The sequence below is a fragment of the Phyllostomus hastatus genome, unplaced genomic scaffold (genome assembly GCF_019186645.2).
Source record: "Phyllostomus hastatus isolate PE091 unplaced genomic scaffold, TTU_PhHast_1.1 phas_contig_34, whole genome shotgun sequence".
In the NCBI taxonomy this organism is placed as follows: Eukaryota; Metazoa; Chordata; class Mammalia; order Chiroptera; family Phyllostomidae; genus Phyllostomus; species Phyllostomus hastatus.
Genome location: NW_025333857.1, coordinates 27,364,220 through 27,388,349, shown reverse-complemented (window position 1 = coordinate 27,388,349; position 24,130 = coordinate 27,364,220). Strand labels below are relative to the sequence as shown.

At 41.0% G+C, this 24,130-nt stretch overlaps 1 protein-coding gene across 7 annotated transcripts in view; it reads left to right on the top strand.

The window, feature by feature from the left end:
* Positions 1 to 24,130, top strand: part of SMARCA2 (SWI/SNF related, matrix associated, actin dependent regulator of chromatin, subfamily a, member 2) — a 160,054-nt gene that overhangs the window by 50,019 nt on the left and 85,905 nt on the right. For all 7 annotated transcript variants that reach the window (XM_045840050.1, XM_045840052.1, XM_045840053.1 and 4 more), the window contains exons 10-19: positions 1,719 to 1,772; positions 4,490 to 4,620; positions 4,850 to 4,907; positions 7,223 to 7,323; positions 8,633 to 8,780; positions 12,870 to 13,033; positions 14,497 to 14,563; positions 15,240 to 15,350; positions 17,994 to 18,236; positions 19,587 to 19,700. In XM_045840050.1, the coding sequence (XP_045696006.1) occupies positions 1,719 to 1,772; positions 4,490 to 4,620; positions 4,850 to 4,907; positions 7,223 to 7,323; positions 8,633 to 8,780; positions 12,870 to 13,033; positions 14,497 to 14,563; positions 15,240 to 15,350; positions 17,994 to 18,236; positions 19,587 to 19,700 (1,191 nt within the window). The remainder of the gene's footprint in view (positions 1 to 1,718; positions 1,773 to 4,489; positions 4,621 to 4,849; positions 4,908 to 7,222; positions 7,324 to 8,632; positions 8,781 to 12,869; positions 13,034 to 14,496; positions 14,564 to 15,239; positions 15,351 to 17,993; positions 18,237 to 19,586; positions 19,701 to 24,130) is intronic.

The window sequence follows — 24,130 nt, the reverse complement described above, 5'->3', positions numbered from 1 at the left end:
ATGAGGCAGTTTTTAGATAGTACACTTGCTAGTCTATAGCATATTCATAGAAAAGCATCCTTCAGAATAGCTTTGATTTTATTATTTATGGTCCTTCAAGCTTTTTAAGGAGCTATTCATTGAAATGGTGATCCAGTTCCACAAGCTAGCTATTGGAAATTGGCTTATTCATTGTCTGATTTGATTTTCTTTGATGGCCAAATTAGTAGCTTATTTCTGAATTGTATGGAGAGAATGGTAGGATTAATTGACTTTCTCCCATTAATTAAAAACAGTTGCTTGAGTGTAGTGCCTGAGAATTCCCGAAATGGAAACTTCAGGGGCTGGTCGCGGGGACAGTTTCTTCTCTGAGCCTCCCTGCCATTGTGCTCCCTGTGTTTCTAGCCCAGACAAAGGGCCTGGTGTTTTTGCTGCTGATCATTTCTTTTGAGCTTGTAAACATTTTCACTTTAGGGTGGCATAAATAGAAACTTAAATTATTGTAAGATCACAACCAGAGGGAGCATTTTGTTCCTATCTGCTGTGCCTTGTGCTTTGACATACATACACACATACATCTATTTTTGTAAGGAAATTATAAGAGAACTTCAGAATTTTCAAACATTTATGGAAACTTAATTTCTTCAGTATGGACAAAAGGCTGTATTTTAAACATTACACATTTTCTATAAAAGCTGTTTTGTCAAGAGACAATTGAGTTATTTTCATAGAAAGCATAAGCGTATATATAATCAATGCTTTAAGTAAACAGAGTGAAGTTAATATTGATTCTGTATCATTATATATATATTTTAATTAACTAAAGGGCCCACGGGAGGAAGGCTCATTTTCTTAAATGTCTTGATAAAGCAAATGATTAAAGTTTTTTTTTCTCATTATACTACCCTGAAGTAGCATAGCTTTCCAGTAATAACTTTAAAATAAGGATTCTGTAAAGGTGATGTTAAAGATTTCACTTGTCAAAGAAGTTGTTACAAATGTAAGAAATTTTAGACTATTTTGTGTATATTACAGATGAGACTCACTTTGATATGTACAAAATGTGGCATAATCTTAGCTTTCCATTTAGGCTGTCTTTGAGACTCATAGAGGTTAATGGACTAAGATATTGGACTATTTAAGAAATGGTAGATGACAGAATTTTTCAAGAGATCACAGTATCTGCCTCGAATTTCCACATACACCCACTGTGGAAATACTATACATTATGAAAGCCCATTAGGTAGAATGAAAAACATTCAGAGAACTCACAGAGTTTTATATCATTTTGTATTTTTATGACTGAAGAGCAGTTCAGAGTTTATTCTCAATGGACATTTTTAGCAAACTTGCTAAGGGAATAGGGAATAGTGAAGTTTTGCTGATTGCATCAGGATTTGTCTTCATGGTGCCAAATGTGAGAACACTGCAGGTCCGGACCTCTCCCTGTTGGTGCTGCCAAAGTCTTAAGCCCTTTGGATCCTAGAAGACAATCCACAAATCTCTAGTGTGCTGGCCTTGGATCACAGCTGGCCTTCAGTAACTCTCTGCAAGCTGCTCATAAAATACACACTTTCTCTTAGTGAAAACAAGTAAAAGTAAAAGGCATGAATACTTAAGTTTTGTTAGATGAGGGTGAGTAGTAATGAAATACCGTTACATGCCCCAGAGTTACAATGAAGTGTTTCTGCACCCACCTGCTTGGTTGAGGCCTAACGTGACACGTTGTCGTTTTACAGAAGGCTGAAGAGAATGCAGAGGGAGGGGAGTCTGCCCTGGGACCAGATGGAGAGGTAAGAGTTCTGCATCCATCTCTCCGGTGTCTGCTCAGTGAGTCCCTGCCATACCTTGCCATGTCATTGTTGTGTACACGGATTTTACTTTTACTCTGCTATTCATCTCCAAGTAAAAAGAGTAGTGCATTAGCATAATATAAAGGGGATATACCAAAAAGTAATCAACTTCCTTTTCAGACTTCCAGTCAACTGATAATGTGTTTCTTGTGTATCATTCCAGAATTTTCTGTGCACATATAAGCATATATTTAGGAATACATAGACTGTGTAAACATCTTAAGTGATTCTATAATTGCATTTGCCCAATAAATGATACAGAGGCATAAACTATGACCCATTTTCCTTAGTCTATTACTAATTTGAAATTATAAAACTCCATAAGCTAAGCAATGTACCTATTTAGTTAACTTATTTTTGTACAGCTTCTATAGGCTTCTATTTGTATAGAATGTAGCTTCTATTTGTCAACTCATCCACATATTTCTAAATTTTATTTTCTAGTATTTCCAATATTCTCCTGAATCATGAAAATACAATTACTCATTTATCGGATTTTTTTTCCTTCTGAAAACTCCCAGTCCTCTGCCAGTGACCCACAGGAGGAGGCATACTCCCAGAGCAGGGCGGGAAGGAGCCTGTTTTAAGCTGCCTTCTCTCTCAGATTCAGCTCAACCCGCTGGGAGGCTTCGGGTGGGTGGAGGGTCGCCTCTTCCTGGTCCAGTGTCACTGCGCATGTGAAAGGTACTGTGAATGCTCACTGCCCTCACTGGATGAAGAGGAAAGGCTGAAACCACTAGTCTATGCAGAAACCTCTTGAACAATACATGTTGCTTAACCACTATAATCCATCACAAGGAAAGAAAGGATCGGGGTAAATGTCTAATGTGTAAGAAACTCTCAGTGGGCTTTTATGGGGGAAGAATACTATATCTTAGAGCATGCAGACACACTCTGATTTGTAAAGGCCCAGCCTGACCTAAGCACGCCTCACATCAGTCCGTAATTAACCAGCTCAGGGAAGAGATTTAACAGGCTAGTTTGAGAGCGCTTTATCTCTTACCGCCTCTTGGGAAAATTACCTGCTGATTTTGGGCCTGTGACATACACTTATTTCTCCTCTTAAATCTTAGCATGTGTGTTCTGTTTGCTGAAGTTGGTAAAGTGGACATCTTGCTCAGTTTGTTTTGAAATAATTTTCCTATTACAGTACTCTACTGTGCTCATTCAGAGCTTGTGCCAAAGTTTTCATTCCAGCCACAGTGAATCCCAGTCTCATCTGAGGCGTGACGTCTAAAACAATGAAATAAGCTGTATTACGATACTTCAAGATCATGGAGTATGACTTTTCCTTGGGAGGTCGTAGCAAATGGTACATTTCCTTCTTTACCGCATGAACATAGGCGGCCTTTTACATTAATGAGGAAGAAGTGTCATCTTGGTGTGCAAAGGAATGGTGTTCTCAACCATGGCTTGAGCACATGTAAAAGAAAAAAAAATGTAGTGTAAAGGAAGCCTTTCCTTTTTTCAAAGGTTATTTTTGTGGGTCATTGCTAATACATTCTTTCTTATTTTGACAGCACTTTATTAAGGGAGGAGGGGAAAAGAACCAGGTTAGGAGTGTATTATTTTCTATTAGCTACCAATAATAACCTACAATATTCTATTTTCCATGTCATTTTTGTTTAACTCCAAATAGGAATAATTTAGGAAAAAATTGGAATTAATGAATACCCTAAACATTCAATTTTGTTACTTCTAAGAAATAGAGAACTTGAATGACTCACAAATCAAGCATTTCCAAACCAACATTTTGCTTGGGGGTCTGCTCCTAGAAATACGGTTGCTCTCTATTCAGTAGCATTCATTTGCATAGGATTACTCCATCTCTATGCCTGTTAAAACGGTTTGTTCTCTGAAGTAGGTTAAACACAGTCTCTGCCATTTCATTTATTCTCTTAATTTTCTGAGCAATCCATTTTTCATTGAGAGTCTAATAATGAACTTCAGCTCAGTTGGTCTGTTCTCCAGATTTCCACTGAGCGGAGCCTTTGGCTTTATCAGACTCACAGGTACCAATGGTTAGTCCAGTTACCTGGTGGTTTGGTTTTGGATAAAGGACGCAGGTTCTGCAGAAGCCAAACTGCCCAGTAATGAGATAATGGAAGTTACATACTTTTTTCTTTACCCATCCTCTCCAAAACCAAGAGTTTGCAATAGGTGTTATCTGGGGGATATTTGGGGGTTGAGGTTCTTAGTTGTGAAGGATAAAAATCGGGTCTGCCTGATTTGAGTAAGAAGGGAATGTATTCACAGGATATTGGATAATTCATCAGATGTCCAGGAAGCCTGGAGAACCGGACTTGAGGCTGCACCTGACACTGTACATACAGCTGATCGGTGAGGGCGTGGCTGGCGCTGGCAGCAGGCAGGAGCTTGGCTGGCCAGTGCCGCTGCACCGGCTCTGCGGCCACTGGTCTGCCCTCCCCGCAGTGTGCCTGCTGGGTCCTTCACCGTGAACCCCTAGCTCCTAACTCAGAGCTTTGTTGAGCTCATTCATTTGGGGGAGCTAAGGTCTTGTGCTGGTGAAATTTCCACACACAGAAAAAGGTTTCAGGTGCTAGCAGCCAGAAGGCTGAGACATGTCCGGCAGAGAATTGGGAGAATTTCTTAACACCAAGTGGTGATGTGGTTTGTTTGTTTTTTCACCTTTCTAGCCCATAGATGAGAGCAGTCAGATGAGTGACCTTCCTGTCAAAGTAACTCACACAGAAACCGGCAAGGTCCTATTTGGACCAGAAGCACCCAAAGCAAGTCAGCTGGACGCCTGGTTGGAAATGAATCCTGGGTATGGCACTAAAGCAGACTTATTGGTGTTCTTGGGCTTTTTAGGTTTTTGTGGTCTTTGTAAAACCTTGGACCCAAAACAACACAACCTTTGCTGAAGTAATTAAAATTGTTACCTGCATGTGTCACTTGCACACTGAACATGCTAGTTAAGGCATGCTTGTACTGTATACATTATTTTGTGACTTAAAGAACTGAGCCCCTCTCCTTCCCCACTCCCTTTCCTGCAGTTATGAAGTTGCCCCCAGGTCCGACAGCGAAGAGAGTGATTCTGATTATGAGGAGGAGGTATGTATTCATCTCCTTTGGAGTTTATTGGTTGGAAAGTTCACGAGGGAGGCACCTGCATCCTTCTGTCACGTCTCCTTTCTGGGTTGGCCTTTGGATGACGACTGGGGTGAGGGTTTGCCAAAGCTTTGACGGGGCCCATGGAGCCCTGCAGTGACCTTCGGGGCTCCTGAGCAACGGAGGCTTAGCGAATTCTAAATTTGTTTGGAAGCAAGAAAGAGAAGCTGGCATTAAACTGGAAGTGGTGGGAAGGCCTTCTGGGGAGAGCTAACGGTGGATGGCTTTGGGAGAGTCAGGCCCATGCCTCCCAGCGCTCACTCGGAGGGCTCACTGCCTACAACGTCTGGAAAGTCTGGGGCTTCAGACACAAAGGACAACATGGGCTTGGTTCCACGAGTTTATTGTTCCTCTGGGTTTCCCTTTAAATAACTGTGACTCTTGCTTGAATTCCTTGGATATGCTCGTTACCCACAAGAGAAGCACATTTTTCAGTTTCTTGGAAGTGATACTCAATATATCTAGAACCTAAAATGGTAATCTTGTGGGCTTTTAATAGAAATTACGAAATAGTAAAGGAATTTTTAGATCAACTATGAAGTGCTTAATAATTACAAATGGAAGGATTAAAAGAATATTTCTGGCCCCTTTATCTCCGCTGTCAGTGTTGTAGTCGGTGAATCTGATTTTGCCTGTGTGGAGGAATCTCGGGGCCAGCGGTGTCCCGGCACCCGTGCTGTCGTCCAGGTGGCAGCCTCACTGGTCATAGCTCGCGAGGATTTTAGGACAATTGTTATTTCCTTCCATTGTGTGGGCCCATGTTTTCTAAATTACTCTACCATGGACACTTTGTAAAAAGGAACAATAAAAGCTACATTTTTTAAAAAGCATACTAGTAAAAAGCAAATATTTTTAGAGCCATACTATTTTTTTTTCATAGGCTGCTCTTTCTCTGAGATAGTTGAAGCTTACAAAATACATTTTAAAAATGTTTCTCTGCTCTAGATGGTTAGCACAGTTGGTTAGAGGGTCATCCTGATACACCAAGGTTGCTGGTTCGATCCCCGGTCAGGGCCCAGGCAAGAAGCAACCAATGAGTGCATAAATCAGTAGAACAACAATCAGTGTTTCTCTCTCTCTCGCTTTCTCTCTCTCTAAAATCAATAAGAAATAGATAAAAATAAAAATGATTTTCATTTATTTGGATGAATGGGTCATTGGAAGAATCTTCTCATTAAGAACCAGAGAAGAACAGAGAGAGGCAAGACAAAGCAGGCTGTTGAGCCTGCACTCGCCAGCCTGAGACAGACAGCTGCAGGCAGCTCTGGAAGGGCAAGGGTAGAAGGAACCTGACTGTGGGTCCAGAGACCCGGGACCTCACCTGGGGTCTGCCGCCCACTCATGGCAGGTCCCGCCCCTCTCAGCGCTTTATTTCTCACCTGGAAAATGAAGGAGCTGTGCCGATTCCTCATTTTACCCCTGTGTCTCAATGACCTGTTACCATAGGCTTGAGTTTCAGCATTAATATTGTGTTACTTCATATTTTTTCACTCAAGAATTATGGGAAAGCATTGTATTTTTAAATTTACTTTTAAAGGAAGTTCTGTTGGATTATCTGGGGAGATCTAGCCTCCAATGTCAGTGGTTAGTAATGATCATAATGAATATTTAGTGAAGCTTTCAAACACTTCCGCAGAACTTAGTACACAGTGGAGAGGTGGGGAGGTAATGAATGAATCCTAGTGAATGAATCTTTTGCCAAGTTATCGACAGTTTTCATCTGAGTATTCAGGAATGTATGACGTGAAGCCCACAGAAAGCCGTGTGTCCACAAGCTCCAGTCCCATACTGTGGACACCCATGGGCCCATCAAAACCCACTGGCCTTATCAGAAAGGACATTTTTATGAGTAGGATAATACTGAGGTGTCCAGAGACACCTACTCATATGAGGTGTCTCTTTGGAGAGAAGGATATAGAATATTGCTAAGTAAGTGAGAGAATTGTGGTCTACAGGACTCTTTGGTACCCAACCAATGAGACATGTCCCTCTTTCTGGCATGATTTTTACATCTTCTTCTTGGGAGCAAAAGTTCCAGAGGCTCCTCAGAAGGTTCCCTTCATTCTCTCATTTAATGATTTAAACGGCAAAGCAATGGTTGTGTATTGCCTGGGTTAGGTAGGTATGAAATCTAGTTCCTTAAGTTTATTTACTTCGTTTGTGAAGCAGAACATTATTTAGTCTCTTTTTGGAAAGTGCGGTCATAGAGATTCCCTTGTGAAAATGGAATCTTCCTCCTATCTTTCCTCCTTCCCCAGGATGAGGAAGAAGAGTCCAGTCGCCAGGAAACCGAAGAGAAAATACTTCTGGATCCGAACAGTGAAGAAGTTTCCGAGAAGGATGCTAAGCAGATCATTGAGTGTGTATCTCCCAAGAGTCTTCTTCCTTGCAGATGCATCTCATGACATAAATTAGGCTTTATGAATTCTCTTTTATAACATTTTGAGGAAGAAACCTGGCTTCCTTCCCATGCTCCACTCGAAACACTGCCGTCAGAAGTCACCACTGAGCTCCCGGCCTCCAGGCCCCAGGGCTTGGGGTTGCTCCTCTCCTGAGCTCTGTCCTCATCTCCCTCCTGAGCCCTCTTCTCCTGCTCAGGAGCTCTCCTGGGCTCTTCTCCTGTCATGTGCACTCTGTCCCAGACAGAACTGATCGCACCTGCCCCTCTAGCTGGCTGCTTTGCTGCCCTCCCTCCCTCCCTCCCTCAGTGGCATCCACACTCACCCTCTAGAAACCCAAGTGAGAAACAACATTCCCTCCTCTGTCCTTGTTGCCAGGCCAGTATGCCACAACTCCCGCCTGGAAACACTCCAGCATCCTGGGAACCCTCTCCTCCTCCTTCCATCTGCATGCCCAGCTGTGTGCTGCACCCCGTTCGTCCTCTGCGTCTGTGGTCTACGCAGCTCTTTGCATATGTGCCTCTATATCAAAGAAAATTGCTGTGAAACAATATGTAAACCAGAACATTGTAAAGTGATGAAATTTAAGAGAAAAAAACAGATAGACATTCTAATCATTTCTCCTTGTATTACAGGGCTGTATGCCCCACTTTAGGAACCTTGTTTTAGCATTTGGCCCCCTTCCCTGAAGGGTTTAAGAACCCTCAATGACTCTTCATTGCCTCTAGAATAAAATACTAGTTCCTTAACCTGGCATGGAAAATAGAAGACTACCTTCTGTCTTTCCTGTCTCTTGTGTCGACTTTGGCCCTCTCTCACCTGTCCTCCGAGCTTTAGATGGTGTCCTGTGAATAGGATTTATCTGTGCATCCCAAGTGCCTAGTATGGCCTCACAGGCCAGGGGTTAATCAGCAGGCACAGTACACGTGCGCATATCAGTCATTTGAAGTCAAGTGGGCCTGCGTTCGGATTCTGTCTCCACTACCTTTTATGCAACAGGCAAATTAATCAACCCCTTCAAGCCTGAAGTTCTCCACGTGCCTGAACTGGGGATGGAAGTAATAATGTAATAATGTCTGCCTGCCTTAGTTTTTGTGGGGATTACAGACAATGTATTTTAATTGCCAGGCAAATAAATGGTAGGCGACAAATAAACCATACTTACTGCAGCTTTGTTAGGCCTTCCGTTCACTTTTGTTTTGAATGGAATGAAATAAAAACACATGCACCAAAATTCCTGTGCTTGATTTTCCACTTCCTCTGTCTCAGGACAGCTAAGCAAGACGTGGATGATGAATACAGCATGCAGTGCAGCGCCAGAGGCTCCCAGTCCTACTACACTGTGGCCCACGCCATCTCCGAGAGGGTAGAGAAGCAGTCTGCCCTCCTCATTAACGGGACTCTGAAGCACTATCAGGTAATGGCTGTGGTTTGTGTTTCCTTGGCAAGTCACACTCTTCTACCCATTTCTACCTGGAGTATGTCATGCGTGTGTTGATTGCTTAAGAGGTTTAATGATGGTGAGGCAGTTTAGGTTACGGTGCTTAGAGTGTTGACACTGTGCCTACAATTCTGCTTTTAGAGCACTTCTATTTCACCATCGTTGCTAGGGCATATCTGCTTTCTCTTTTATGGTTTTGGGATGAATTACGTTTTAAGAAATCCTGGCTTACCATTTGGAAGTGTTTCATTGTGGATCGCTTCCAAATGGAAAACGCAGCCACATTTGTTGAGTATAGGGAACATATATCTAACCTGGAAGCAAATGAAGTATTTCTTTAGGAACTTCAGTGGGTGGCTATAGTGTAATGCTATGGATTCAGCCACTGAGGAGGCACCATCTACTACATTTATGCTTTTTAAAAGTGTTGATAAAGTGGTGAGCATCTGTGCTTCGATGAAAGCTAGGCTGTAACCATTACAGTGATGTGACCTCTGTGGGTGAGGCTACCTGCTGTGTGCTCTCTCCTCCCACTTTGTAGTGGTTCCAAAAGTGTGTTCCCTGGAACATTAGTCCCAAGACATGTACCTCAAAAAGAAAGGAAAATAGGTCCCATGGTTAAATCAATATGGGAAATACGATCAGCTGTAACTAGGATTACCATATAATTTACTGTTTCAAACTTGGATGCGAATGAGAGTGAACAGAGGCCTATTGCTAATAGGCCTAACTCAGGACTGTCCAGAGCCAACTAGCCATCTGGGCACCCTGACAGTGACCCCTCTCGGTGATCCATGGCGTGCATCAGCACTTCCGTGGCCCTGCAGACACAGGTGTGTGATCCACCCCTGCAGATCCATGTCTCTCAACAAGATAACTTTAATGTTCTATTTCCCAAATCTCTTTACTTAACCTTGTTTTTATATATTACCTATTAAGATCTTATAAATATAATGTCTTTTAGAATATAGTTTAGGAAGTACATGCTTTAGGCTAATAGTTCTCAAAGTTTTTGGACTTAGGGTATCTATGCTTTTAAAACCGGGCACAACATTTGCTGCTGTGGCCTGAGAGGTGAAGCATATTGGGTTGCCCAAAAAGTCCATATGGTTTTTTCCATAAGATAAAAGATACGTTTTTCATTTTCACCAGTAACTTTATTGATTTGGATATTTTGAATATGTCAGCTATTTCCCACTACTGGCTTCTAGTGGGTAGAGGCCAGGGGTGCTGCTAAACATTTTCCAATTCATAAGTCAGCCCCACAGCAAAGGATTATTTGGCTACAGTATCAACAGTACCAAGAAACTTCACAAACCACTTTTGACACATTCAATCAGTCACAGTACCTTTTCCATACACTGCACAAATCTTTTCTTATGTTTCAGTTGCATTTTTACCTTCCTTGAAATACTAAAACATAATTTGTTGAAGGTGTTGTATATTTTTTTCCATCTTCAATATTAAAATGGCTGCACAAAAATTCACCAATTTTTGAAAATTGTTTTTAAATGCACACTGATAAGATAGCTGCCACAATACAATCTAACAAAATTGTTTCAAATGAAGTGGAAGACAACTAAGCACTACAGAACAAAACCACACGAGCCTTTTGGCCAACCCAGATCAATGACTACTACCAGTGCTGCCGTGATTTTGAGCTAAAGAGCCAGCAGTTTTTACCCCCTATTGCTTTTGCATCATCAGTGCAAGTGTCAACCCAATATGAAAGGTAAATAATGCCCTAAAGTTACTATGAAAATCATGTGAACTTGTGGATCTCCTGAGATGGTCTGGGGACGCCCAGGGATCCTGGGAGCATCCTCTGGCAACCACCGCTCTGGCCGTTGTCAGGTCGTGTTTTGTCCAAAGACCATGCTGCTTTCATGAGGTGCCAAGTGGTTACCATCTGACTTGGTCTATCCAATGTAGATGATAATTCCTGGTATGTTCTAATAAACTTTCCCATGTCTATGTCTAGGAAGTGCCTTCTCTGGGTTATTCATAAATAACCTAGTGACACATTGATTTATGCTGTCATCCAGCACCTTTTCAGCACTTTTCATCACTGTCTTCACAAATCTCTCTCTCCTGCTTCCATCTGTGAATGCTGTGCTCTTCTGCTTCCCCTGGGCTGCTGGAGACCCCAGAAGGTGCCTTGCTCTGTCCCCCTCGGGGTGTTTGTCTCATGAAGTTCCTTCTGCCTGGCAGGATCCTTTCCGTTTCTCACAAACCAAACTGAAGCTCCCAGCCTTCCTGGACCACTCTGTCCATAAGTAAGCTTTCTGTCTTCTTGCTCCTTGACACGTTTTTGTATCATTAATAGTTATTTAGCCCTCATGTAGCTGAGGCCTTTCTGCTGCTTCCTGGAAAGCCCCATAAGCCTGGTTTAGTACCCAACCCCTCCAATTTCACAGTCTAGCAAAGTATAATTCATTTCCCACAATTTTAGTGAATTTCTAGTCCCTTCTGCTGCCAGTTTCTGCTTCTGTTTTATCTGGGATTAACAGAGATGCAAAATTCAGCCCTTTTGCCAATTTTCATTTAAAAAAAGAATTCACCACCACCCACTGTCCAAATGTTCCTGGCATTTAGTCGACTTTCCTAAAGGTCCGAGGTCTTGGCGGCATGTGGCAGGGAAGCAGCTCCTCCTAAACACCAGTTATGGTTCCTGATCATTTCCTCACTTCCCCTCGCTATCTTTTGCCTATTTTCTCAAAGGCTCTTCCAATTTTTCTTCTATCTCTTGGTGTTGCTGCTGTTCTGTGAAATCCTTTAGGATGATGTGGAGTCTTGCATGGCACAAGGTACTGCAGGTGGCACAGGAAAGCACTTCTTCAAACCACTTCAGTGCTCTCGCTAAGAGAATCTCTGGCCAGTACAATTTCATGTGTGTGGGTCTGGCACTGCAGCTGTTTCTTGCTGCGTGTGCACATGTGAGTGGCTTATTGTCTCTTCTTCAACTGCAGGCTTCTGAAGGGAGCCACACTTCCTACACACCTAGGTGTCTGTCTGCCATAGCTCCTTGCATGGTTCCTTGCACAGAATAATCATTTAATACATTTTAAAATAAATAACTTTTTTCTTACATAAAACATATTAAAATTAACACTTCCCTAAGCATAACTTCATTAGCAACCTAAATGGACTTTAGCTAATATATAGAGACAGACAGATAGATAGATAGATAGATACTAATATCTATATCTATCTGTCTACCTACCTACCTACCTACCTGCCTACCTGCCTACCATCGATCCTACCTTTTGAATCCAGCGTCTGTGGATGGTGGTAGAAGGGAATTGGTGGTAGGGAGAAGAAGGTTTAACAATTTTGTATTTTCACCTGCCCTTTCTTGTACTTGACAGACATGGGGACTCCAAAGCTGCATCTCTGGCGCAGTTCTTTTGTACTTTATAAATATGTGGAGTGTGTTCCTAAGCAGTCATCTTCCAGTAGGCTGCTTCTGGGGAGTGCCCACATTGCAAACTTTCCACGTGCCACCTGGGAGGTTTGTCCCCATCAGGAAATGCCCTCCTGTGGGCCCTGCACTGAGCTCCTGGCTCCCTGGTCACCTGGCTTCCTCACCGAGGGGACCCTTCCCTGGCAGGGGGCGGGGTACTTGTTTGCCAGGAAGGCTATTTCTAGTGATCTATGTGATCTGCGAGCCAAACCTGCCTCTGGTTTATTTGTCTTTAATCCTCACATTGGCTTTTTGTTCTTGGAGTGGTTTGGGTTTTTTTCATGTATAATAATTCTAGAATGTCATATACTGTGCAATGCTAAGTAGGGACAAGTAGCAAAAGCTGCTTAAAATCCCACCAGTATGCTCTAGCCCATCGTTTCTAAGATCTGATTAACACTCGGCACCTGCCAAGCAGTGGGGATGATTACAGGCTCATATTTTAAATTCTTTTTTGTGTTGCTGCTTCCCTCACTTTCCTACTGTGGGAAATCCAACATATAGCACTGAGGAGTTAAGAAGTCACAGCCTCACTTGAGTCATATTAGTATTAATTACCTGTGCAGATCTCGGATAATTGAAGCAATTACTCTTCATTTCAGCTCCAGGGCCTGGAATGGATGGTTTCCCTGTATAATAACAATTTGAATGGAATTTTAGCTGATGAAATGGGGCTGGGAAAGACCATACAGACCATTGCACTCATCACTTATCTGATGGAGCACAAAAGACTCAATGGCCCCTATCTCATCATTGTTCCCCTCTCGTAAGTAAAGTCATTTATTCGGCATTTATCTTTCTGTGTGTCGCAGAGTGCCCTATTAGGAGCTCGTCCTTGTTTTACATTTAAGGCAGTATTATAGCATGAGGCGGGGTCGCCAAGAACATGTCATCTGGATTTAGCTTTTTATTTCCCACTCCCACGCTCCGCCCCTGCCTCTGTGGCTGTTTGGGCACAGGACAAGGTGGGCCTTATTTCTCATTACTCCTTCAGTGGCTCATGAGGGGGAAAGGTTTTGATTTTTTTTAATTACAAAATTTCTTTGATTTTTTCCTTGTTCCATTTCCAAAAGATTGCATATATTCAAAGGACTGTGTATGTATTCTGAAATCTTTTCTTCTTATATTGTTTAAAATAGAATCTAAATCAAAATTCTAACCGAGAAGTTTACACTAAACTGCCCTTAATATGTGTAACTTATTTTCAGTGATGTTGCATCTCTGCAAGGACAGGTCTTTGTTGTTCACCATTAAATTCCCAGTGCCCCGCCCTGTGTGTGGTTCTGTTCAGGGGTGTCCAAACTGTGGGTGTCTCTGGGCCACACTGGAAGAAGAGTTGTCTTGGGCCACACATTAAACACATTGTGACATGTAATCACAAAAAGAATCTCATAATGTTTTAAGTGAATTTATGATTTTGTGTTGGGCTGCATTCACAGCCATTCTGGGCTGCATGCGGCCCTGAGGCCACAGGTTGGACACTGCTGCCAGTTCTTCTGCAGACACTCCTGAGAGAAGGAGGTGTCACAGCCGCCCTTGTGGGTGAGGCGTCTCTGCCTGTGAGGTTTGGACCTTGAGAAAAAATAGTCTTAGTATTTTCTCCCAGTTTGGTCTAAAGGAGAACTGTTTGTAGACCTTTTTAATCTATATTATCTGAGTCCACAGTATTTAGATATTCATTGAGTTTTGTGTACAGTTTGAATATTTACAAGTATTTTGCTTTTTATCTGTATTTTACATGTTCTGACTTATATATTATGGTGACGCTTTCAGGGATTTTTTAAAAAAGGCATTTAATATTTCTTTCCCTGCTCCCTCTTGACAGATTTCTTTAGTATTTTCATGTGCTTTTGTAATTTCTTTTTCCTGACTCAACTTTTCTATGAACATATGTGGCAGTTTCTAAAGACTCACCAAATCACTTTGGCAATTGCTATTTTTCAACACCATATTAAAATTTAGGGGTTTTTTGCCCACTATAGTTATGCATTCTTTAATTTTTTTCTTATGTTTTTTTATGAACCCACGACAAACCTGTCATGCTTTGTGGCAGCTTATTTCTAACTTATCTCTTAATTCCACACCTTTAAAATAAATATGTAGTCAAGATATTTTATATTGTCTAGCCCCTTTGAAGGTAAAGCCTAAAAAGAAGTAAGAACATGTTTTTAACTGCCGACTTTTATACAAATGTCTTTTTTCATTTTCACGTTTTTTGTTGTTCTATAGGACTTTATCTAACTGGACATATGAATTTGACAAATGGGCTCCTTCTGTGGTGAAAATCTCTTACAAGGTTTGGAACACTGTGTTTATATATAAATGTGGAAAAGCGAAAAATAAACCCTGTTTCCTTCTTTCTGTTTGCACATCTGTGCACTGTACTCGGTTGTAAAGTTTTGTCATGTACATCATGTACTAAACAGTGAGAGTTAATCATCCCAAGAAGATTACTGTAATAAACCATAATTACTTTCAGATAGTGAAATGCAGAAGAAAATTGTTAATTATCGTATTGCGAGGTTTCTGATGAGAGTAATACAAATGACAAATATCACGCATTCTGTGAGCTGCTGACTGGCTCCCTGTCAGGCTGCTGCCGGGCCCGCTCTTCCTGCAGAAAGTTAGGCAATTACCAGGTGCCGGGCACCTGCTATAAGCTCCCTGAGAAATGCAGCCTTTCATGAGAGCAGCAGGTTCTCTGCCACCCCGAGGTCACTGTAATTTCCTTTTCTCTCTTTCCCCTCAGTTTTCAGTGGGAAAGCCTCTCTACAAGGGTTGGAAAAGTGGCCAGACCGGTGCGATTTCGCCAAGCACTTTCTTGGTGGATAATGCATCTGTATATGATAATGCATATATGTGCAATCTTTAGTCATGAGTCTGGGCTCCATTAAGCTCTGAATAGTGAGAAATAACACACATGTACTCCCATTGGATAATATGTACATACATATTTTTTTCTTTCTATTCAGGGCACCCCTGCCATGCGTCGTTCCCTTGTCCCCCAGCTAAGAAGTGGCAAATTCAATGTCCTCTTGACCACTTATGAGTACATTATAAAAGACAAGCACATTCTTGCAAAGGTAGGTTTTAAAAAATTCTTTGATTTCTAATTTTGTACCATCACACTGGAGTGTAAAGTATTCCCCAAATTATACTCACTAGTATAATTTGATCATTAAATGGCTTCTCCCCCTCTCTGTCTCTCTCCCCTCTCTCCTTCCTCTCTCTCTCTCTTTTTTTTTTTTTTGAGTCAGATATATTTTGGTCCTGGATTTTAACTTTATGTATACTATTTTTTTTTGTGTGTGTGTATGTATGTCATTGATCCTGGGGCTCTTACCTATCCTCTCATAGTTAACGAGCTTACACCTCTTTAAAAAATTTCCCTGGCTTCCTTCTGCAATTCTTTTTCTCTCCAACAGCCCTGAACATGCTTGTGGAGGAAATAATTGTTTTTGTTGCCCTAGGTATTGTCAGTAGCTTAACTTCATTCCTCTTGTGCCTTTGTCTCTCCAAAGACACGTAGGCACCTCTCCATATGGTCTTCTCCGTGTGAACATTTTTCCCAGCTGTGGCTTTTCTGCTATCCCTGTTTTAGGGTTTTTCCTGGTAAAATAATGGGCTATTCTTGCTTGAATTATTCTGGGCTGTTTCTGTAACTCTTTGGAGCTGGGAAAGAGTGGTTTTCTACCTGTAACCTACATCTCCTAATTTCTATGTCCTAAGTTGTCCTTTAGCCATAAAATATAATTTTTTCCATTTATATCATCTTGCCTTCTAATATGTTCATGTAGAGTGATTGAAGTACTTTCTTTTATGGAGCACATTTGAAGACAATTTTTTTTCTTTAGTAATTTCTTTTGCCCTGTGGTATTTTGAAAGCACTATAATCTGAAACCAAGTTATAGCCAGAATTGAACAGAATCCCCATTTCTGGGGTGTGCTCTATCTCTGTGTTGAACCTTTGCTCTGGGAACAGAGCATTCCCTTCATGGCATCACAGGAAATAACATAAAGGGAGCAGGTTCCCAGGGGAGGTTTAATAATTGAGATGGCACTAGCAACAACGCTGTGTTCTGATTCCTCACATACAGAGATGAATTTGGCAGTGTCAGAAATGATGTGTTTTCAGTATTACTGTAGGAATGTGTTTATATATTTGAGATCCTTGAAAACACATTCACATCGTGTCTCCTGCATATGTATTTCAAAATTCATTGGAGATGCTTGTTAACGAGATGTATTGCTTTTATTTGTTACCAGAGGAATGGAGACCTAGAATGGGGTAGTAATTTTTTTCCAAGTGGAAGACCTAATTAGTAGTAGACCCAATAGCAACATCCAAGGGCTCTGCTTCCTTGTTTATTATTTCATAAGCCAAATCAGGCAGGGAAGTAGATTTAGAATATTCATTTAACTGCATTTTACCTGCTGGCCTCCTCTCATGCTGTTATTGATTAGTTTGGGACAGTTGATCACACAAGCTTGGTTATTCCTAAGCACTTTTCTGTGAGGTGGTCGGGTAATGCCTTTTATGTGGCCATCCCAGCCTGCTGGGTGATTTTCTGTCTTTTCCCCTGACTTTACTAGTGCCTCTAATGAGGAAGGTGGGGGACTATGTGCGATGTGGTGCTTGTCTCCACCTCTCTCGAGGAGCTTTGCAGCAGGATCAGGGGACATCTGAGCACCAGATGCGTTTCTTGGCCATAGCCACTATTTTGTAGAGAATGGACAGGCTTAGTGGAACATTCCTCATTGTTCTCACTTTAAGAAATGGAAAACAATGACCTTGAAGAGGGCTCAAGGGTACAATATGAGAGGAAAGGGACTATTTGTAGACTTAGGAAGGAGGATCGTGCTATATGGTTATTTTTTACTTTTGAAGTGATGATAGTTATGGGGGGCAAGTATACTGTGTTTAGTTTTGAAGGTTTAGCATATATAGAGGAATGATGTTTTAGCATTGCCCTCCTCTCTGCCAGTGAGAATATCCTTTCATTTTAGATATCTTAAAGCAGGGATCCTGGGACCTGGCAGGTAAGTACTTGGCAGGTAAGGAGTATGTGTGAAGTGACAGAGTATAGGTTGCCATTCCTTCCAGTTTTTTTAAAGGAAGATGGATGTCCAGATTTTTATGTAAAATATACCAACTTTTAAATGTTAGCAACTAGTTCAAGTAAAAAAAATGAAGTACACAGAGCCAAGTCCTGAAGGTAGTAGTCAGCCAATGTAATAGCAAAGAAGGCAAGAAGCCAGAGCATCTCAGCTATAGGTAATGCTGGAAAAATCAGTCATTAACTTGTGCTTCAAGAGGAGAGCTGCGTTCTGTACTTACTAGGAGCAGAGGGAACATGCCATTAAATTTGGGATAGCTGTCAGGTTATAGCATTAACAGAAGGAATACAGGATGGGCAGGCACAGAGGCTGCTCCTGGCCTAACCATTTCATTCTGGACCCAAGTTTCCTTCTCTGTTAAAGGGCGATTTGGGATTACGCGGCCCCAGCGGAACAGTGTTGCTTTCACTTTCCATTGTTACATGATGTATTGTGTGATCTCTCAGGTGCAGGATATACACTATTGAGATTCTTTTATCCTAAGGAGAATTCCACCTTATCTTGTACCGAGTATGGGTTCTTTGGTTTTCCATGTCACCCCTTGTCTGTTGGAAATGGTTGTGTTTTCCCTTGCTCACCACATGTTGGTCCTCCTTCTTATATCACAGATTCGGTGGAAATACATGATCGTGGATGAAGGCCACCGAATGAAGAATCACCACTGCAAGCTGACTCAGGTCTTGAACACTCACTACGTGGCCCCCAGAAGAATCCTTCTGACGGGGACCCCACTGCAGAATAAGCTTCCAGAACTCTGGGCTCTCCTCAACTTCCTCCTCCCCACAATTTTTAAGAGCTGCAGCACATTCGAACAGTGGTTTAATGCTCCATTTGCCATGACTGGAGAAAGGGTACCGGTCTCTAACTTTTGCTCGTTTGTTTTTTCACCGTTTGACAATGAAACGAAATGAAAGGATGTGGAGCTAAGAACATCAGAGCACAGAAAACCCATAGGGACGTTTATGGTGTCGCTTGTATTATGAAGCTAATCAAGGAGCGCATATGTTCTCATTCCGGGGTGTATTCCCCTCTGAAGAAAACTGCTCTGTGTTTTGCCAGTGTGTTACCAGGCCACCTGGGAATATTCCTGATGGGGGAATGCTTAACTACTGTGGGCCACAGGGAGGGTGAATGTAGGGATAGTTATTGACTCAATTTAACCAGAGCAACTCGACCAACTGAACATAAACCTTAAAACAATATTTCATTGTTATAAACTTGGGCTTCCCTTTAAACTGCTTCCACATGAAGAGTTTGTGTGTGAAACTGAACTCGCTTACTAATTTTCTGTACACATTTTTTCAAATGTTAGTGTGAGCCTCCATTGTGTGTGTACATAAATACTCCTCAAATCCGGGAGTAGCCATTCTCAGATTTCTTACTACCATTTCTTCCACTGTCTGCCTTCTCTTAGAGCTCATATACGAAAGGAAGACATGACCCATGATAAGAAAAAAATCCTTATCTTTGTCCTTTTGATTAGTAACTTCTTAACTATAGGCATGGAAAGCTCCTAAGAATGCTTTAGGGAAAATTATGTTGGAATTCTTGGGCCTTTAATTTTAGGTACATTTCCTCGTTGTCAATAATTCATTGTCTCGCCCATTGGTATAGTCAAGTCAAGTCAATCAGTTCTGCCCCCTAGAGTTTAATAGAGGAAGGTGAAAGGTAAAGCAGAGGATTTTATTGTATAAATATGACTATATCTTGAACAAGATCAGGGCAGAAAAGGGGAAGAGCAGGAGAGCGGAGCTTAAAACCAACCAACATAAACTGGATCTGCTCTTGTTTTCATTTTCGGGTGCAAGCCTTCTTCCCTTGGTGTGTCTGCACCTGAGACAAACTTAATGCTCCCACTTCGAGGAAGGACACATTACCTGTTGCCCCGTGCTCTGTCTCAGTCTTCAGTTAGTCTTTGTTACCAGTTTTATCCCATAAGATTCTGAGCTAACAGGGTGCACATAAAGCTTGTTGCTCATGAGCTCTTTTCCACAAACTCATCCTTAAGACAAACACCCATTCACAGGCTGTTTTATTGCCACCTGGTAGGCAAGTGGTAAAAGAACTCTGAGGTGCCTGTGTCCAGGTATAAACCTGGCCTTAATACATATAAAATTTCAAACACATATTGAAATTAGTAATAAATGTAACATAAGCATTTTTTAAAAAAAAAACCTAAGTCATCTGTGGTTCTCTGGCAGGTGGACTTGAATGAAGAAGAAACTATATTGATCATCAGGCGTCTACATAAGGTGTTGAGACCATTTTTACTGAGGAGACTGAAGAAAGAAGTTGAATCCCAACTTCCAGAAAAAGTATGTTGCAAAATGCAAAAGTTGTGGTTTCTTCCCCTGCCAATATGGGTGAAGTACCTGCACCTGAAACTGTGTTTCTAAAACGGCAGGCTTGTGTTTTAGTTACAGGTATCTCAGAAATATCTTAAAGTACTATTTTGTTTGAAGTGAAAAGCTAGAGGATTTCGTGTAGAGAGAAAAGGAAAGTTTTGGCATTTTCAGCCTGGTGTCCAAAAGCTTTGGACAGATTTTGTAAAACTACCAAACTCACTGACTCTCATTGCACTTTAACTTACAGCCACTTAGCATTACATTAATTGACCTAACATTGCATTTTAATTTAATTTATTTTTAAATCATTCTTTACAGAGAAAGAGGGAGAGAAACATCAGTCAGTTGCCTCTCACATGCCCCCACCTGGAGTCCTGACCAACAGCCCAGGCATGTGCCCTGATCAGGAATTGAACCAGCAACCTTTCAGTTTGCAGGCTGGTGCTCAACCCACTAAGCCATACCAGCCAGGGTGTATTTTAATTTTAGATTTTTTAAAAGTTAACCTCATTTGAGTTTAGTCTTGCAAGTGCCATGGAAGTGTTCTGTTTGTGAGCCAAATAAGGATTGAAGTTTGGAACGTTTGTCATTATCAGAGGGCCTAATAAACATTTACCAAGTTTGCTGGAAGTTTATTTAATATTTGATGCTTGTTTTTTTTCCTTGTGTGCTGAATTTATTGGAATGATGCTGGTGAATAAAACTCTGTAGGTTCCCAGGGTACCATTCTGTCACACATCCGCTGTATATTACACGGTGCTTGTGACGTCGCCGCTCTGACAGTCAGTGACAGACAGAGTTCCTGCGCTGACAGACCATCATCTAGTTATTCCCGGGCACGGTTTCGGCCCTGCACCACCAACGTTAAGTCTGGGGGCATTTTAAGCGAGTATTTTTAAGATTCCTTCTTGACACTGAGTTTCCAGTGCTTTAGAATGTCTTCTGAGCCCTTGGCCCGCATTTTTTTGTTGGATTTGGGTATTAGTTTAATATGTGTCTGATCATATTTTGGAACTGCACACATTGGAGTTCTAAGTTTTTTTCTCTTAGACATAGATTGTTTGCCATTGTAGACTGTTATTTGTAACATGAGATACTTTGCTTTGAGTTTTCTCTTTAGATGAGCCAATTCTGAAATGTTTTATTTTGCATCGTGTTTTTCTGGGTAATGACTCTATTTTTTGGGCAGATTGTTTCACCCTGCACATTTTTAAGTGGGAGTTGGCAAATAGTGTAAGAATTTGATCACTTTGCTGAGACATAATTTTGTTCTCCATTAACAGTTGAAGAAAGATTAAAAATAAACATGGTTCTTATACCACACTTATTCCACCAAAAGCCTAAATATTTAAATGTTTTATTGAGCTACTGAATGAATCTTAGGCATTGAAAGCTATTGATATTTCTTTGACTTCCTGTGGTCTTAGCATCTTTAAGTTACCCCCTTTCTGTTTAATATGGAGCTTAGCCATTGGACAGATAAACTGGGGAATGGGTACAGTGGTCACGGGGCTGCCTTGAACTAAATACTCCCCAGCATACTGTTACTGAGAACCTGCAGGTTATAGTGGTGGAACATTAAAGATTTTTATTGGTCCTGTGCTTCCTTTTGTTTCTTTAGAAGAGGTATAAAATAAAAAACTAACTAAAGTCCTTTATTTATTCATTCCATAAAACTTCTTAATCTTGTTATTTACAGGACTGGCTAATAGATTTTTAAAAACACATCACGAATTGAAAGTATGCCCTGTTTTAAGAAAATCTATTATATAAAAATCCAAACCTCTGCAGCATAAAGATTATGGGGTCATCATTTATATCACAAAGGAATTCTTTTCTATTTATCCCACTGTTCTTTCCACAAGAGAACTTCCTGAGTATGAATACACTTTGAAAAAATTAAGATTATATTTTCAAGAGTATGTCTCCTGTACAAAGCACACTCATGCTCTTTAATAGCCAGAGCCTTATATCTGAGGTGTGTGAAATACCCTGTATGTGAAATACGGTATGTGGGCAAGCTGCCTTTTCCCAGAGGTACTCTGTGGAGCAAAAAAAGGATCCTCATGGCATTTACCGTCTCTTACTAACTGTGTGAACTGGGGCAAGTCAGTTAACTCAGTAGGTCTCAAGGTCCTCATCAGTAAACTAGGAAATTAATGATACTTGTTTCATAGAATTGGTGAGAGGATTAGGTGGGTGCATTGCTCACACTACTGTGCCTGGCACGTGGTAAGCACTCAACTAGTGACAGCTGCTGCTACATATTTTTGACTTTCTACTCATGTTCCTGCTTCCATTATTAATGGAGAGTTCTACTTTCCTATTCATTTCAACTTTTTTCTCACTGTTCTCTCATCCTTACACTTTCTGTGGCCCTCCCATGTCTCTGTCCCCATAAACCGTTCAAGGCCAAGTGAGGGGGACTAATCACCATGGATGGGTATGTGGCCTTACTGGTGTCCTGTGGCCAGTGGTCATTCTCTACTTTTTCTGCCTTGTGAGGATTTTTTTATCAGGGAAGAATTGGTCATGTAAGTGTCATCCTTGGGGGTAAGGACTTTTCTTCTGTCATCTGCCTGTAGCCCCAAACCACGTGCATGTCTTTCTCCGCCTGTGGAGAGAATCCAGGAAGGAATTATGGCTGATGGCAGGATAAAGGTAATGATGAAGACTTCAATAGCAGTAATTCTCAAATGTTCTCAAAAAAGTGTGCATTAGGGAATGGGTTTTAATTTTATTTTTTAATTTACATATAATAAAATATACTATTTTGGGTATATAGTTCTAGAAGTTTTGACAACTGAATAGTTATATTAAAATACAGAGCAGTTCTATTTCCCAGTCGTCGCCCCCTCCTCCAAATTCCCTGGTGCTACCACTTTTCAGTAAGAGTCTCTTTCTACCCGTAGTCTTAGGCAACCACTGATCTATTCTCCATTCCATAACTTTGCCTTTTCCAGAATGTTGTATGAATGGACTTCTATGGTAGGTCTCATCCACCCTTTTGTGTCTAGTTCCTTTCAGCGTAGTATATTAGATGTTCATCTAAGTTGTTGTGCATGTCAGTAGTTGGTTCATTTGTGTTGTTGAATAGTGGTCTACTGTATGGATGCACAATACTTTGTCATCCATTTAGCTGGGAGAGACATTTTGGCTGTTGCTAGTTTTTGACCATTATAGGTAAACATAGTGTACAGGTATTTTTGTTAACATAGGTTTTCGTTTCCCTTGAGCAAGTACCTAGGGGTGGGGTTGCTTGGTCCTGTGTTATATATGCGTGTAACTTTGTGAGAAGTTTTCGAATAGTGTTCCAAACTGCCTGGACCACTTTGCAGTCCCACCAGCAATGTGTGAGGGCTATATTTCCTCCACGTTCTCCTCAGTACCAGTCGGGTACCACCAGTTGTTTTTAATGTTTATAGCCATTTCAAAAGGTGTGCAACTTTAATATGCATTCCTCTAGAGTCCAATGTTGGTTGGCACCTTTTTGGTGCTTATTCAGCCTCTGTATGTCTTCTTTGATGAAGTGGTACTCGAATCTTTTGTTTGTTCATTTTTATTGGGTTGTTTCTTTTGTTATTGTTAAGTTTTACGATAGAAAATGTGTTAAAAATACAAAATGTCAACCTGCCCCAGCAATTCTGGTGAAGTGGTGCTCAAATCTTTTACCTGTTTTTTTTCATTGTTTCTTATTGTTGAAGTTTTAATAGAAAAACTCTTAAAAACATGAAACGTCAACCCGCCCCAGTGATGGTCTAGCATAGCTGGAGTGGCCTCGGGATTCTCTGTTTCCTCAGATGAAACTAAAGCAGGCATCTGAGGGCCACAGTTTGATGAATGCAGCTCTAGCAAACAGAAAATTTCATTTTAATGAATATTTAATAAAAAGTAGTTTTAATCAAGGAGTAGTTCATAATTTTAGGAGTCTAATAAAACACCTAGCTGCTGGCATAAAATTCATCCTTTATTCTCAGGAAAGAATGGCAATTCTTAGGAATGGGATTATATGATTATATAAAACCCAACTTAAGCTAAATAAAATTTGATTTTTGATTTAGCTGTCATCTGAGGTTGTCTCTGCTGACTCTCCCCTTTCTTAATTCATATAATCAAGAACCAACTATACTTGCAATTGGCTGTGTATCTATTGATGTCTAAATATGCTGAAACATATATACAATGTCTGAGATTAACTAGAGGTTGACCTATCTAAAAGGAATGCTGATTTTGATATAATCTGTGTAAAACAATCAAAAAGCTTTGTTTAAATGGGCAGTTTCTGTATTCGTTACATAAAAACTTGAAATGCTTCATGTAATTAATCATTACTTTGTTCTTCTCTGGCACTGTAGATCCCTGAACATGGGACTTCCATACATTTAAACTTATTGTTTGGG